This window comes from Poecilia latipinna, unplaced genomic scaffold, assembly GCF_001443285.1.
Source record: "Poecilia latipinna isolate Pla-1442-1.1 unplaced genomic scaffold, P_latipinna-1.0 Scaffold446, whole genome shotgun sequence".
In the NCBI taxonomy this organism is placed as follows: domain Eukaryota; kingdom Metazoa; phylum Chordata; class Actinopteri; order Cyprinodontiformes; family Poeciliidae; genus Poecilia; species Poecilia latipinna.
The window spans coordinates 31,375-48,064 of NW_015113062.1; the positions used below are offsets into that span (position 1 = coordinate 31,375).

At 39.1% G+C, this 16,690-nt stretch overlaps 1 protein-coding gene and 1 long non-coding RNA gene across 2 annotated transcripts in view; one reads left to right on the forward strand and one right to left on the reverse strand.

Moving 5' to 3' along the window:
- Nucleotides 1-1,565: 1,565 nt before the first annotated feature.
- LOC106951198 (uncharacterized) lies at nucleotides 1,566-2,612 on the forward strand. The gene is made up of 2 exons (XR_001425768.1): nucleotides 1,566-1,814; nucleotides 1,874-2,612. It is a non-coding gene; the product is annotated as an uncharacterized LOC106951198 (long non-coding RNA).
- Nucleotides 2,468-16,690, reverse strand: part of itfg1 (integrin alpha FG-GAP repeat containing 1) — a 181,951-nt gene continuing 167,728 nt past the window's right edge. Inside the window, exons 16-18 of the mRNA XM_015038579.1 lie at nucleotides 15,155-15,237; nucleotides 13,485-13,602; nucleotides 2,468-3,124 (exon numbers count right to left, since the gene is read on the reverse strand). Of these exons, the coding sequence (XP_014894065.1) occupies nucleotides 3,065-3,124; nucleotides 13,485-13,602; nucleotides 15,155-15,237 (261 nt within the window). The 3' untranslated portion in view covers nucleotides 2,468-3,064. The remainder of the gene's footprint in view (nucleotides 3,125-13,484; nucleotides 13,603-15,154; nucleotides 15,238-16,690) is intronic.

A 16,690-nucleotide genomic window follows, 5' to 3' on the forward strand; every position in this document is an offset into this window, starting at 1 on the left:
TTTCATCTTTAAATATTTTAACTGAGCAGCGCACTTTGATATATTCTGTGGAACACTGCCTGCATAAAAATCATGCGTGATAAAATTCAAATATGCAGGTAAGTGTCTTTAGCCCACAGCACTACCACATCTGACACTTCTACCTTGTTGTGATGTGAGCTGGAGTGGAGTTCTTTGCCTGGTACTCATCCAGTCAGTTATAGCCTATTGTTTCGTTATGGTTTCTCAGGGGTTTCCCTCTTTTTCTGAAGTATGTTTTCTTGTATTTGCTCTATTCTTCTCATTTTTCTCTCCCTTTCTTGTCTTGTCCATCTCCTCATCCAATGCATTTAAAATAAACCCAAAGTACTTTTTAATAGAGTTATATGGAGCATCATGGTGAACGTTGCAGTGCTGAACGTTGTGAAAGTAAATCTGCTGAGCTTCACGTTGACACTTGGACACCTTACCTACATTTTTCATGTGTCGGTTTTAATCAGTACATCCAAGTAGAAATTATTGAAGAAAAAGACACAGAGTTAAACACAAAAACATATTCAAAATATATTCACACATTTACAAAATGTTGTGCTGCCACCGGTCTTGACCATGTCTCTTTTGAAATTGATTTGTAACCTCAATAAGGCTAAATTCTCACAAGTTTTTAACTTAATTTACTTAAAATTCAAATAAAGTAATTTCTACATATTTTCCTCTCTGTTGAATCAGACATTAGCTAAAAAAAGCTACATTTATCACTTCATAGTGAAATAATTAAATGGAAGCCCCAACCAAACAATAATAACCTGCTAGCATGCTAGACTGCTAACATGGTAGCAACTCTAAACCAGCTGGAGTTGGATATGAACGTAAATGTTTCTCCAATAAATAAACATGGCCAACTGCAGACCTTATGCCTTATTTTATATTTATTAACATTACAACATATAAGTTTTTGCCTGCTGGATGCCAAACATGAATAATGACAGTAACCATTAACTGAACTAGCTAATTCTGATTAAAACATAAAGGGAGGATTTTATTTTTCTCAGGAACAAAGTAGAGGATGGGAATTAATTGTAAGTCAGCATTACATTTAGAAAGAAATGGCCAGTATTTCATATCCTCAAAAAAGTCCTTATTAAAATGTATGCTTTTACTTTTTAAAGATTTCCTGTTTTATTCAGTCTTTTCCTGTTTACCTTCATAATAGCTTGTAGACCCACCGGTTCCGTTCTGCTCCCCTCCTCCTCCTCCTTACAGGCAGCCAAGCTTCAGTTCAGTCCGCTTACTGTCGCTGCAGAGCGGGGAGGGCTGACTCACCACGCGTTAGGCTGTTCAGCAGGTCGGTTCCTGAAGTGTGGCGAGGAGCCCACTGGGATGCTCAGAGCCGCCTCTGGGGGTCCTCTGGAAAATTAAAGGCCGTTTAATTTCACTGATGCTGAACTCATTACACATTTAGACCATTTTTCCTCCATCTTCCCAGCCACCGCACAAACACGGTGTTCTTCTGCAGCGTCTTCAGGAGAGAAACGCGCAGAGGCGGTCGACGTGGGAGCGTGCGGGAAGCGGTTACAGTAACTCATAAAAAGAAAAGAAAAAAATCATAAAGCAGACTGACACGAGAAGAAACCTTTATTCTCAGCCAACATGTAAGCTAAACACGGTTAGATGCCTGAACATTCATTTGCAAGCAGAATTCACGATACAGGATCAATTACACGATAAATAATTAGCTTAGAAAGTGCAAACATTGATGGCGTTTAGCTCGTCGGTGGAAAATAAACAACATGGCGAGTCGGAGGGCGTGGCTCAGTCAAGCTTTTGAAGCTGCAGTGTGTGACTTTTACAAAAACGTATATGTTTTGTTAAAATTATCATTATGTGTTGACAGAAATGTAAGACAAATAATCTGTGAAAAAAAAAAATCCAGCTCCTTTGCCTCGTCCCAGAACTAACACCACCCAGTCAGAAACAACCAATCAGAGACAGGAGGAGGGTCTTAGCGCTGTCAATCACTTTAGATACAGCAGGCTCACCACAACATTTAGCATAGCTACCGATGACTGTGGAGAAATTGTTTTTCTGTAACGGTAAGTTGTTTATCCACCATGAGCATATTGAGCAGCAAGTACATGAGATTGATTGACAGCGCTAAGATCCTCCTCCTGGCTGTGGTTTTTTGTTTTTGATCAGGGGCAGAGTATTGTTGCAGACCGCAATAGTAGATCACTGAGGAAGAGGAGGAGCTAAATTTTTTCACAGATTATCCCTCGCATACAAAACTGTCACAATATGGTGACAGTTTTAATAAATATGGGGAAAAAAAACAACATATTTTTGCAAAAGTGAAACGCTCCAGGTTTAAGAAGACAGAAGAATCCAGTTTCAGTCACAGTAAAATGGGCTTCGCTCAGCAGGACTGACAGTGTTCAGACTGTTCCCTCAGCCCAGTGCAGAAGTTTTGCAGATACTTTTATTTTTTTTACTTCTGTGATAAGCTTTGATACAATCAGCTGGGGAAAATATGAATTTGCAGTCAGCAAAGCTTCGACTTGTACCGGTCCACTTCTATTCATTTTCCATTCAGCTTCTTGTGAAAATGTTCAAATTCACAGAAAAAGCCAGAAGTGGGAAACAAAAAATACAAAAATGACAAGAAATAACATGGATTTCAAGTTAACATTACCCACTTTCAACACTTGACCCAAGAGATTCTAACCTTTAATGAAAGTTTTACTTAAATGAAAAAAAACACGAAACATAGCAACAAGCAGATGTGGATTTACGTGCAAACACAAATCTTTGCTGAGTCTGTCCGGAGAAGCCGCTGCTTAAACCTCCACAGTGCTCCCCGTCAGGACGAGCTTCAAACACTGGAATGAATAAATCAAATGCGACATAAATATTTCACATCCGTCTCATTGACTGAAAAGGATATAAAAAAATAAGAAAAGAAAAAAGAAACGCTTTAGGGCACATGAGTATCAATTTATTGGCCCCTGAAATGAGTGTGGGTCAGACTAAGCATCTGGATGGGGGCTGGGGGGTTTGGGGCGTGTTTCTGTGGCGCAGCGCTGCTCCTTCACATGGCGTCAAAATGGAAGCGGTGGGCTTCCTGCCTCTTCTCTCGGTCGTCTGCTTTCTGTGGGACACACAGGAACACAAGGCACAGAGAGTCAGTTGTGTTGCTGAGGTCTACCTATCATGACATCAGAGCAACCTGTACCAGATGTTTCTGCTGCAACTCAACCTTACAGGAAAAAAATACAGTTTGATACCAAAAACGATGACAAACATCTACAGAAATTTAAAATACAACCAAAATGAACCATAAGTCTAGCCCAATTGTGATTCTAGGCAATTGATAACTATGATTGCATGATTGGATTAAAATAGATTTTTTTTTTTTGTAAATTGTCCTGAGACGACATTTGTTGTGAATTGGCGCTATGTACATAAACTGGATTTAATATTTCATGACATAGAAACAGAATATGAACTGTTGATTTTCATTGTTCCTTATTGTTGCCGTTTCATTCTGGGTTTCTTATTTTATTGGGGGTTTTTTACTCTTTGAAGTTCTGCACAAAAACTTTTGAAAAGACTGTTTGGTTTATGAACAATCTGCAAATAAAGATTTTATCTGGTAATATAATTCAGCATGCGTACAAACATGCTTCAACAGCAGAATTGTGGAACATTAAAAGCTTATTTACCAAATATAAAAGGTTGGGAGGCACTTTAAAGAAACATCAACACACACAAAACAATATCTTGAAGTTTCATTACAATTACATTTTCTTTATAGAACGTAAGGCAGCTGATTTTTATTCGGTGTGAGAGGAGATTTGGTGAACAAAGTGCAGCTTAGCACCTCAACCATATGAAGTCAGAGCTGTGACATGAGCAGATTGTTGCTTTGAACTGTGGTGCTGAAAAAAAAAAAAACAGATTCCATCATATTTGGTAACTATTTCAATTATATTAATCTGCAGAAGGAAATTGTCTGACACTTCAACGTCCAAATTGTGTTTGAATTTTTATTTACATATGGTTTAAAGTTCCAGATGACCTGATGACTGCATCATTGTAATGTGTTATTTTTTGTTTTTCCTCCCAGCCAGTTTTGGTAACGATGGATTTGGAAAAATTGGTCAACAGCTGAGATTATCCTTTATATGGATGCTCTGTCTTGTACATTGAAAATGCATAAATACAGTATTAAAAAAACCCAACCAAAAACAAAAAACAAACAAAAAGATACTTTCTTTCAAGTCAGTGGTTAGCAGTGTGTGCTACACCAACACCATGACTGCTGATGATTCTTTAATTGAAAGAAGGTGCAGGTGGTGTTGACCTCTGACCTTGTGTGTGTGTGTGTGTTTTGTAAAGTTTCATTTCTGACTCTTCACATCCTGGGCCGGTGTTTCTGCTCACCCCTGCATTTTAAATGAGCTCAGGCTGTGATCAGGCAGCAGTGCTTTTGGATCTTGTTTATTTGAGTTTCCTCTCCATGGTTGGCAGATAAACCTGAGATGTAGAGATTGAAGTGTGTGCACAGTCAGAGGTTTTCAGAGTGTCACTGACTACTTGCACGAAGGTTTGTTTTTGCAGTTCTGGTTTTGAAGCTCGTCATCCATGCATTGAGATTTCACCGCGTCCTCTTTGAATCCTTGGTGACAAAATCCAACAAAAAATCTGTCAAATTTCACAATCTCTGTTAATAATAATAATAATAATAAAAAAAATCTATGTAGATTTTCACAAAGCCGGGAGGAGCAGGGGGTTCAATAGTTTTGGTTGATACTTTAAACCAAACCAGCAGATTCTGGTGGTTTTCATCTGGGGGATTCACACCCGACCAGATCAGTTCACTTCCTCCACTTCCTGTGGCAGTGTCAAAGGTCATCTGAACTCAAGTCAGCACGGAAGAAAGAGGGAAAAAGGAAGAGAAAAAAGTAAGGAGAGAAAGAAAGACAAGAAACAAAAAAGGAGAGAAAAGAATGTGACAGAGAAATAGAAAGAGTAGAGAGAAAGAGAAAAATAAAGAACAAACGAAAGAAGAAAAAAGAGAAAGAGAAAGAGAAAGCAAAAAATAAACAATGAAAAAGAAAGAAGGAAGGAAAAAGTGAAACAACAAATGAAACAAAAAGAAGCAGAGAAAGAAAGGAAAACAAAAAGAGAGAAAGAGATAAAGAAACAAAAAGAGAGGAAGAACCAAAAAAGATAAAAGAAAAACAGAAATGAAACAGAGAGAACAAAGAAAGAAAGAAAAAGAGAAAGAAAAAAAACAAACAAAGAGAAGCAAACAGGTCAGTTATGTCTGACAGTCGTGTGGTTTCTCCTCCTCCTGTTTTGGTCGCTACGCGTCGGTCAGCGCTCGGTCTCACCTGCTGCTCGTCCTCAGCAGCTTCTTGTGATGACGCCCAGAGAAGCAGCTGCTGTGACTCCATGACCTTCTCCAGGTGGTCTGGTCAGCTTTCAGGAAGTGCAGTGTGAAAGTGAACCAGACCAGATGAAGTTGTGAAATATTTCAGCATTCCTGTCCAAATGCACAAATTTCCCAGAACCACTGAGGTGTGAAAGCACAATATTGATATTTCACACAGGACCTGTAGCTTGTGGAACAAACTGCTGTCACAACTACATTCAGATTTAATTCCTCTAAGATCCCAAAACGACATAGCAGTATGAAAAATTAACACACTTCTAAAAAGGCAATGAAATAAAAAATAAATTGCAATACATAATGTCTGATTAAAAACTAAATAATGAGAGGGCGATGTTTTAGAGAGCTGGAGTGTTATTTACTGCAGAGCAAACAGACGTGGTCGGTGTGTTTGACTCATTCACTAAAAAAGAAGAAATGTGAATCCCTAATATCACAAAAAAACAACATATGTAACCAGGTGATGACATGCAGGCTTAAGGGGGGCTGTAAATAATTTTCATCACCCAAAATGAAGCCGATCAGACGACTGAGATGTGACAAATAACCTCCTCTGCGCTCCTATCACAAAAACTAACCAGAAGCAAGTGTTCAAAAGGAACAAAGCAGTGAACGCTGGATCGTTTCTAAACTAAAAGCTAAGAAGATGGGAGGAAATTTCCAATTAACCAAAAATAACACGAGGAAATCCTCCACTAACAAGGGGAGGTTTTTGTCTTGTCTTCCAGACTAAACACAAAGGACAGTCAAGTGTTAGAATGGCCAAGTCAAAGTCCAGAACTAAATCAAATCTTTAATCTGTATCTTGAAGTCCATACAGTCTCTCCGTTCAATTTGACATGTGGTAGAAAAGCTTCTGCGAGGCACTGTGTCTGCTAGACACACTAATAAATAATAATAATAATAAAAAAACTGTTATAAATCTAGTGGCTGGTTTGTCTAAATATAAAACTGATTAAATGAGGAGTTTATATGACAATATAGAGTTCAAAGAACCTGGAAGGGCATTTCGTATGAAGAGATTGTTCAACACATACACACGCTTTTATCCTCGAGTTAGCCGTCAAACAGCAGTTGACGATAAGTGGTGAGCATTTATCACCTGGTCACTGACACGGGCAGGAATGTTTGGGTACGATGAAGAATAAATCAGCTCACTCATAATGTCAGCAGGGTCAAGCATATGTTGGAAACTGGTCAAATATTACGTATAAAAGAATCAATTTGAAAGAATTGGAGTATGTTCAAAAACTTTACAAAAGAACAGCTTGAGAACCTCAACAGTCTGAATGCTGTTTAGTGGCCGAGCTAAAGCCTCTTGTCAGCTCTGTCTCCACTGCTGCAAAGAATCAAGACAGCAAATTTATTCCCAGGCAGCCTTTTCACGTCCAGAAAGAACATTTGTAACCACAAACAGCTTCTATGTAAGTGTGAGGAAATTACCTGAAGAAGCACTTAGAAATGTGTGATCATATTCTGTAATTTTGTGTTTTGGCCAGGTGGACATAATTTGAACCACTTTGTACCGTTAGCAATTTCACCAACAGGAAAGGCTCACATTTTAAAATGTGTTTTGTAAGAAACATTTTTATTTGCAAAATATTTGAGTTTAGTTGGAGAGTACGGTGAATAAATGTCGAGAACAAACAAGATGGATGATTTCTTTGTGTATCACTGCAAGTATTTAACAGCCTTTAAGGTGTTAGTTTTGAATTTAGTTTATAGCTAGTTAACACACAAGATCCACTGGTGTTTTCTTTTAGCATAAACGCAGATTAGCTCGTTCCAGAATTTAAAACTAACGTTGAGGCTAACACCAAAGCAAACTACTATTGTCTTAAAGAACGTCTTTTGTTTAAATCAAATGCTATTTTAAAGTAAATTATGTTTGCATTGATAGATTATTTACACAGAAGGTTATGTTTACCAACAGTATTCACTTTTTTCAGATGACATTTGGTTTGGTGGTTCGGTGTTGGACTCGCTGTTAGCTTCACCCTCCAAGACTAGCTAATTTGAATTTAAATAAAATTAATATTCCAATAGCATCATCTGCTGTAGGTGAAATATTAACTGCTTATAAAAATTAACTTTGACATAACCTCACTAAAAAAAATCCAAAACTATGACAATATGGAAGCCTATATTTTAAAGACGGAGACATGAAAACAAGCTGCTAATTAAAAGCAGCTGAAAGTAAAAACAAAACGATTTAAATAATAAATAATTCAGACAGTGCAATCAACATTCCAAGATCACAGAAAACATCAGATTGGAAAACAGGCATCAGCTTTGAACTATCTAAGAAAATACTTTTTAAAACATTGCTCAACATATTGCCTAATTATCAGAGAACATTGCACCTAAAAATCCAGACTCCAGCTCTTCTTCAGCCAGACTGTCCGTTCATGGACGGACCTCCCTGGTTTTGAGTCCAATAGACGGACAGTGACATGTTTGCTCCATTTTTTTTATCCTGTCACTTTCAGTTTGGAATAAAGCCTTCATCTCTCTTCAAAGAAAGGCCCGTCTCATATTGAATGCTGTCCTGTTCTGATGCTCAACGTTTTCAGGAGCTGATGGACTGATTTCCTTTAGACGACCGATCCACCGGGGCTGATGTTGCTGTAATTGACTAGCCAAGGCGCGCCACCTAATAATCAACTCGAGGCTTGAATAATTATTAGGCAGCGCTGCACTGACGTGTTTCTGTCAATAGATTTTATAGACGTAGTGTTGAGTTTGTGTCTGAAAGCAGGTAGGTAGCTCCACTGGAGCATGACTGGGATTAAATGCCAGCTAATTAAATTTGACCTGTGTGAAGATCAGATTGATTGCATTCTGCTTCATGTTTTAAAAATCTAATTCCCCCCGCCCCCACTTTTCCATTCCTTTCTGGCTTTGATTTAAGAAGATATTCTAAATATCGTCACTAACCAAAGAAATGCACAGAAGTTCACAGGATTTACTGCCAAAGCCCTGTCGGCTTGTTAGCCTGTACAACACATCTTTTGCGCCCCCCCCCCCCCCCACTGCCCTCGTGTTTCTGCCCTCTATCTGACTTTGTTATTAGAGGAGCAAATACCAGAGGCGGCAGTGCAAACAGACAGAAATGCTAAATGTCAATCAGCTGTCTCACCCTGACCTTACCGGATGCACCCCCACCGTAAGCGGGTTGAGAGGAGAAGAGACATGAGTGAGGGTGTTCTTTGTAGCCAGTGTAAATCACTCACTCCCAATCTGGAATCCCTGGATGGGGAGGAGGGGAGGATACTCCCAAATGAAGCAGGGATGTGGAGTTTTTAGAAAGTCTGAACTGAACCTATTGGTCTTAAAGTGAGAGTTCAGTTTAAATTTAAGGATAGTTCAGGAATCACAGCTTTTATTGATAAAAGCCTCTTTTATAGAAGATTTTGGGAAGACCACAATATTTTTATGTTAAAAAATATTAAGTTGACAAAATTTGAAAATATGACTGGGTAATTATATGTTATTGGAAGATATTGTTGACAATACAATGTTGGCACCAACTGTAGCCTTAAAAGGGCAGCAGTATGTGTTTTCCCGACAAATAATCCCATTTCATACCACAATCAAGTAATTATGTTCACTTCAGATTTAAAAAAAGTGCTATCTATATCAAATGTGACTTAAAAGAAAATTGACTTCATAATTTAACTCCTTGAAATTGGGCCTCTGTCGCTTTAAAAACTTCTGCTCTTTCTGAAACTCTGCCTTTAGGAAGTCATCACGACATGGCCCCTCTATTTAACAATGTTCTTTCTTTCTTTCTTTCTTTCTTTCTTTCTTTCTTTCTTTCTTTTTACCAGTGTTGCAATGAGAAGTAGCTCCTATAAAGAGCTCAGCAGATATGCTGTTCCACCAGGTGTTTGCTAATTGCTGAGGGCTAGTCTGAAGGAGCTGAGTGGAGGTGAGGGCTGCTCTGTAAGGCGGAAGCTCTGAAGCCTGAAAACTCCAGTTCAGAGGAGGAGCTGCACCTCAAAGGTGGAGCTGGGTCCCAACAGGCGTTTTGCACAGCTCAATGTTGCCATGGGAAATTAAAGGATCTCTCAAATATGATCGGCGGGAGTACAGCGAGGCAGACCGTCTTTTCTCATGTCTATTGATTAATCAGGCGATTCAGGAATGATGTTTGGAATTAATAGCTATTAGTTAAGCACATTTTCTTTAAAATAAGGTAAAGAAAATGTGATCGTCGATGGACAGAAAAAAACTAAAAACCACTCGTTCAATTGTATCCTAAGGAGTGGAGAGATGCATGCTCAAAAGAAAGAAAACATCAATGAAGAAGATTAATAAAATATGTCTACAGAGGTAGAAGGGTTTGATAATTCCATATAAAAACACCTACACCGAGATCAAGCCCACTGACAAACACTAGGAGGTAAATGCCTGGAAAAGATGTGGAAAAAAAAAATATTTTGTTGCACTGAAGAATTTACATAAATTTCCTTTTGATAAAAAAATATTTTAGTGGAAAATGTCCCATCATGGAAAAATAAATAGTAGTTTTCAATAAAATCACTTCAAGTCAAACACAATGGTTGGTAGACTCAACACTCATTCAACAATAAATGTAACTGAAACATTTTCTGTCTTCTTCCTCTTCTTCTAGGAACTTAATAATTAATTCATGACTCTCTGTGACCCTGCGATACGTTAGGATGAGGCACCAAGGACCATTTCTTAGCGTCTGACCCTAAAGCTGAACTAGGAGTCATATTTATCTTGTCAGCATGCACAGAAAGCAGAAAAAAAAACAGAACAATTTTTTTCTAAGGCTCACTGTTGGAGAACTGCAGCAAAGAGTGGCAACTTGGAATCACCAAGCCCTAACAACCATTATACCAAATCCACTTGGCAATTGGTCGTTTAGCAGCGATGCCAGGAAAAAGCCTTTTCCGTCTTCCCACATGTGGAGTTTGCCAATCTCTTCTGGGACCTAAACTGGAACATGTAGTTTGATCAGATGAGATTAAAATTTAGCTTTGCGGTAAAAAACAAAACAAAAAACAAACACTCAATGTAGCTGGGGGGTGAAACAAAGAGCGGCAAAGACGAAAAGCTGATCAGGCAACTTGATGTGATCCTTTCAATAATTAACAGATAAGATTAGGTGGTTTATTCTAGGTAGGTAAACCGGCTCTGAAGCTGCATTCTCAGGACAGATTGTATCAGAATCACATTCAGTTGAGTTTGATACAAACAAAACTGGTATTGTGGTTTATTTGAAAAAGTGCAGACTGTCTTCTTCGCTCTGAATTCATACCAAAGGAGCGGACTGAGTCTTCCAACAAACTAATGTAACCTTTGAACTGAGTACAGACTCAAACCAGCCAGACATGATGCTCTTCTGTCTCCATTTTAAACTTGAACTGATTCTTCTCAGGAGTGCTGTAGGAGCGTTGACGCGTTTTACGAGCGTCTGACGCAGCGTCTCACTTACATGTGCAACACAGTACCACCTGCTGCTAGTTTGACTCGTTTCTATATTTTCATAAGTTCTTTGTGTCATCCCCACTGGTAAAAATATCCTTAAAGCCGCTTAGATCCAAACTCTGCTCATATTCAGGCAAATGCAGCAGACTTACAGGGAAGGCGTTCACCTTACAGACAGAAAAAGACACAAATGATGCAGCTACAACAAACCGCTTTTTCAGAATAAGGAGATTAAGTATTGTAGTGTAAAGTCCCACCAAGCTTCCCTTATTGAAGACAAGACTAGAGGAAGAAAGCCTGGCAAAGAGGAAAGTTAAGAAAAACCCCGCTTGGTTCACGTGTTTTACAATCAGTTGTGATTCGCAAAAGAATCAAATAGTTTTTATTTAGTCAGTACAAGATGAGTTTCTGAAAATAAAGGTCTAAAATCCAATGTATTGACTGTTCAAATTCATTGTTATGCCTCGCAAAGGCAACATGCGAAAAAGTCCCTAGGAGACGTTCGGTGAGAATTTCAATCACTGCATTTTATATTCTGTTGTGAGCACAGCACTGGTAATAGAAGCTCTGCTGTGTAGAGACCTGATAATACATTTAGCAATTCAGATCGAATTAAAAAGTTAATGCAGAGTGAATACTTAATGTGCCTCAATGTTTATTTAATCATCGAATGGAGTTTCTGAATTTCATCAGTTAAAATGACGATGTAAACCAAACGAGGTTCTGGAAATGGTTCAATCATTTCCTTCTCCTTTTACTGAAGTTTTTATGTTTTAAATTTATCAATCCATCCATCGTTTATGCTGTTTATTCTTGCGGGGCTGTGACGGTTTTCATCATTGCTTAAGACGGAGTATACACCCTGGTCAGGTCAACCCACCCACCCACCCACACACACACACACACACACACACACACACACACTTAAAGTGTAACTAAACCTCCTGTGAAAACTCCAAATTTGACCCCATTTTTGAAAAGTTCCATCAATCTGCGCCAAGAGCAAAACAGTTTAGGTGGGTCAGGATGAGGGAAATCCCTGTTGCCAACTTGGCAATGTTGTCGTTATGTTTAATGACTTTTCAGACGCCTCTGGCAACTTTTTTAAAAACGCAATGAGCGACTTTGTTCTGTGTTATTGGAGACATTTGCGACAACACATGAAGCACCAATCGCTGTGCAGTAACTGACCCGAATGAGAAAATTCAACCCAAGGAATAACAAAAGGTGGCAACAGTTTATACAGCTTCACCGTATAAATAGTTGACTTGGGGTTGGTAGGCTAAAAGAAAAGAACAGTAATGTATTTGTTAGGGTTTTATACACTTCGAACTGTCATGCTGTGTAAAGTTCAGAATCCGTCCATTTTCCCAAACTGCAAACACGGGCGACCATCCTGTAAATGTTCCAACGGAAAGTGAAGATCTGAGTAGCAACAAAATTCATATTTAAATTTGTATCTTTGAACAATCACAGTATCAACAGCATAAGAGAAGTTCTTGGTTTCGACATAAAATAAACTGGGAGAGTCAACTTTCTTTAAAGTGTCAGTAAGTTGATGGTACTGAAGATTTTCTGAAGAACTTTTGCAAACAGCTAAGGTCAAGTGATATTAAAGCCAAAATCAATGTTTTATATAAGCTTATTGGTTAAAGAGGAATTTAACTTGTTCTATACATCATCATTTTTGTGAGTTTATTGATTTTTTACATAGTTGGTAATTTTCGGATTGATAACATATGTATTATTTTTTCTTTTCTCTTCTTTTTAAATGTACTTCTCATATCATTTGTACACTGTGTGTGTGTGTGTGTGTTATTGTGTAATGAAGCTAAGAAAAACAATCAGGTTTAGGCCAGGTCTTTTCTACAAGTATTCATACCGGTATTACCCTTCAATGGAGGACAATTAAAGAGCTCCTGTGTGTGTGTGTGTGTCTGTGTGTAATCATGCTCATATGGTAGATGTTCACACACATCCAGGCGCACACATGCAGCCCACATGCTCCAGTAGCAGATGGTTCAGACAGGATGCCAGAGAGTTCCTGCTCTTCTCCGATCGGCACGCGCCAATCACAGGGTTTGAAGAAGAAAAAGGGAAACAATAAAGAAAAAGTAGATATGCTGGAATAACTTGTTAACCGTTCGGATCCTTGTGTCCTCGGTGACTGAACTGTGCGGCCATGTGTGTGTTTCTGAGAACAACCCGGCCAGAATGAAGCACAAAACACATGAGAAAACATGCACCGACTCCCTGGAGGGCGCATTTAGGCAGTAATGAGCAGCAGATCTACCGTGCTGGAAGGACAGAAGAAGGCAATTACAGCTGAACGCCCTTCCAGGTTGCGGCCCGCGGGGATAGAAAGACGGTAGAGGAGAAGGACTGTGTGTGTGTGTGACTCGGCAGGGAGGCCAAAGGACTACAGGACAGGCAATGAGATCCATCTGCTGCCGGTTGTGACCAGTCTGCTCACCCAGTCTCTCTCGCTCATTCACCAATAAAAGAATGGAAGTAGCAGAAAGCAGCGTTTCACCGAGAAGGTGTGAACATTTACTACAGCAGAGCACCAAGTGAGTGTTTTCTGTGTCCACACCTTCTCTTTCCAGTGGAGGATGCCGATAATCACAAGGATGAAGACGCACACGCCGATTAGAGCGATGGCCGTCAGCAGGACGCTGTTGCTAGGAGTGAGGTACAACTTAGCGCTCCATCTGAAAAGAGAAGAACAGGAAGACGTCACACACCACTACGGTTGTAGCCTCTAAAAACTTTGGTGTACTTGGACATCGAACCATTTTCTATGGCTTAAATGTTTTGCTGTTGGATTAAAAATTGTAGCAAACTAAGATCACCACCTCCAAACTGTGAAAATGTTTCTCAGTGTACAGCAGAGCACAAGATTTACATATGGAGGTACAAACATCAGTTTTATACTGTGTGAAGGTGGATAAAAGTGTAATATCTATAAGCCTTTTCAGGTAAATAGAACCACAGCTTTTTTAGTTGACATGAATTGTATTTTAGCTTCATTGCAATGCAATTGCTTTGAGTACTTATAACCTTGGTTTAGGTAGTAAGAAGATAATCTAGACTAAATTGTGTAAAATATTGGCACACACATGAACTTGAATGACATCTCATCCTTAATGCCAAGGCTTTAAAATGACGTTGGTAAAACCTTTGCAGCTGTCCATGAGGTTTTGGAGTGTTTATGGGAACATTTGTCTAGGGGAGCGTTGGTGAGGTGAGACCCTGATGATGGATGAAAAGGTCAGAGTCTACTGCCTCATCTCCACCGAGCGTTTCGGTATGCTGTTTTATAGTCCGACATATTCAGAAGAGCGTATCCACCACCAGTTAGACGTTGTCCAGGCATCCAAAAATGTGCACCCTCACATCAAGTTTTGGTTCTGTCGGCCTTTTTTTTCTCCGCTGCAGCAGCATGAGGAAAAACCTTAATGTTCCCAAGTAACAGAGCTTAGAGATGGCTTGAAATTTCCTCCTTTATTATTTCTGGTGTCAACAGAAAAGTACAGCTATGCCATACTGTAACCTAGTATGCAATGGGAAAACAAACATTCCAAGATCTTAAAGGAATAAGTTCACACTGCTAATATTGCACAAGTGTGATTTGGTCCAGTTTATATCTATAACCAAGAGAAAGTGTTGGTATTTCGACAGCGCAGGCAGAACACAAACCTTTTACCAAAGAGTGGCTGAGTTAATTTGTGTCCAAAGAATAAGAGCTCTTCTTGCTGCATTGAGCTCCAGCTGTGAGGCATCACAGAAGGACTATTGTTGCTGTTCTTCCTTCCCATTTTTCACAAAGGAAACAATCAAAGAACTAGAGTAATCCCTCTAAAACTGTCATCATTTTGAAACCTTCGACAGCTAAGTGGTTTTACACCTGGGTGTAACGTATGGAGGGGGAGGGAGACATGTGAGTGTGTGTTTGTCAGAGACGAACTGCCATCTGGAGCTCCTCCTGGGCTTTCATAACAACATGCGAACAGCACCGTAATAACACCCGCACAAACGCTGCGATGCCGTGGTGTTTGCTCACCGGGCATTGTATTCCTCTGAGAGACAACGCCGACACCGTCTGCAGCAAGCTGAAAGAGCTCGAATAAAACCGTGAATGGCATGAGTGTTTAACTCTGTCCGTGGCAGCAGTTTACAAGAGAGACGTGTGTGTATGTGTGCGTGTGTATGCTTTTCACGTTTCAACTGAAATGTTTTATGTCTACGGTGAGTGTTACTGACCTGCGGGGAGTATTGTGTGGGAAGGGAATGACTATGAGCTGAGAGTTGGGAATGATGGCCGTCCACTCGTGTTTCCTCGTTTCCTAAAAAGAGAGAAAGAAAACCAATAAACTTAAAGATGGTACATGGTTACAATATTTTAATTTTAATTTGTACTGAGGGAACCTAAAAGACGTGGACATTTCTGTGCTTACCTAAAGCTTTTATGACAGTCTATCAGTTGAACAAAGCCGGATTTATTTAAGACTTTTCATAATCTGAAAACAATCATATTTTACCGAAAGTGACTAAGGCAGTGTATCCAACGTCTCGGGAAAAACACCTTGAACCTTTCACATTTTACTACGTTACAACTAGGGCTGTTACTTTAACATTGTTAACTTTGATTAATGCATTACATAGTGTGGCAAATTTAATTGTATTTTTGTTGCTTTTATTTTTTTATACATACGAAAGTCCAGAGCATTTCTGGTACGCCAGTATCGCTGATGCAGAAGCTACATCTGCAAACAAGGCAACTAACGACAAGCTGGTCCTGAAGAAACAATCTGATGGGATTCAGGAAAAAACTACTGTTGTGTTCAGATTGTGCTTCAAGGAGTCAGTGAAGCTATTCAAGCCTAAAATAGCATCTCAATGCTAACCATGTTGCTGCAGCGCAAACTGGAGCCACATTTCTAAAGAAGTTTCATGAATGATCAGGAGTTTTTGTAACAGTTGAAAGCTGAATGGTTATAACAGCATCAGATGGTTGAATAACCTAAATAAAAGATTAAATACACATATGTTGAGCTCATATGTCTGTCTATTCAATAATCTAGCAGTAAAAGGAGTTTTGGAATTGAAAATGTTGCTTAATTTGTTTATTTGATGCGATCAACTTCTGTTGATTACAGAACCTAAAATTAACTCGACTAAAACTTTTAATCAGTTCCCACTACTTGCTTCTTAAGGCAATTTGACATTTTTCAGATTTTTTTTCTGCTCTATCAGATAAAATCTCAATAAAGCACATTGTATTTTGTGTTAGTAATGTGACAAAATCTGGGGAGGGACCTGAGATGTGAATACTTTCTCGACACCCTGCAGCAGCGTCAACAGAAGAGTAAGCTGAGAAAAAAACACGAGAGGTGAGAGACAGCAGATTGTAATTACTAGAAACACATTAAGGCAGGAGCGAGGATTAAGGTGTAATTATACAGAAAATTAAAAACCTGGAGAAACGACTACGTTTCTTATCAGAAATATGTCTTAAATTATAGAGGTTAGCTTGACGTCTAGTTTTACCTGTCATTTACCAGGTAAGCACACAAACAAACCCAGCATCAGGAAAAGGACAAAAGGACAAACATCATTGTGTTCCAGTGAACTGATGGTAGAGGCAGCTCTGTGTGGGCGACGCTTGACTGACTGGGCCAGAAAACTTCATAACGTCTGACACAGCCGGGCAGCGCCTGGTTTTACAAACAGACTCATAATCTGAGATGATTCATTACAGATTTATATTACAACCTCTGCATTTTATACTATTTCTTT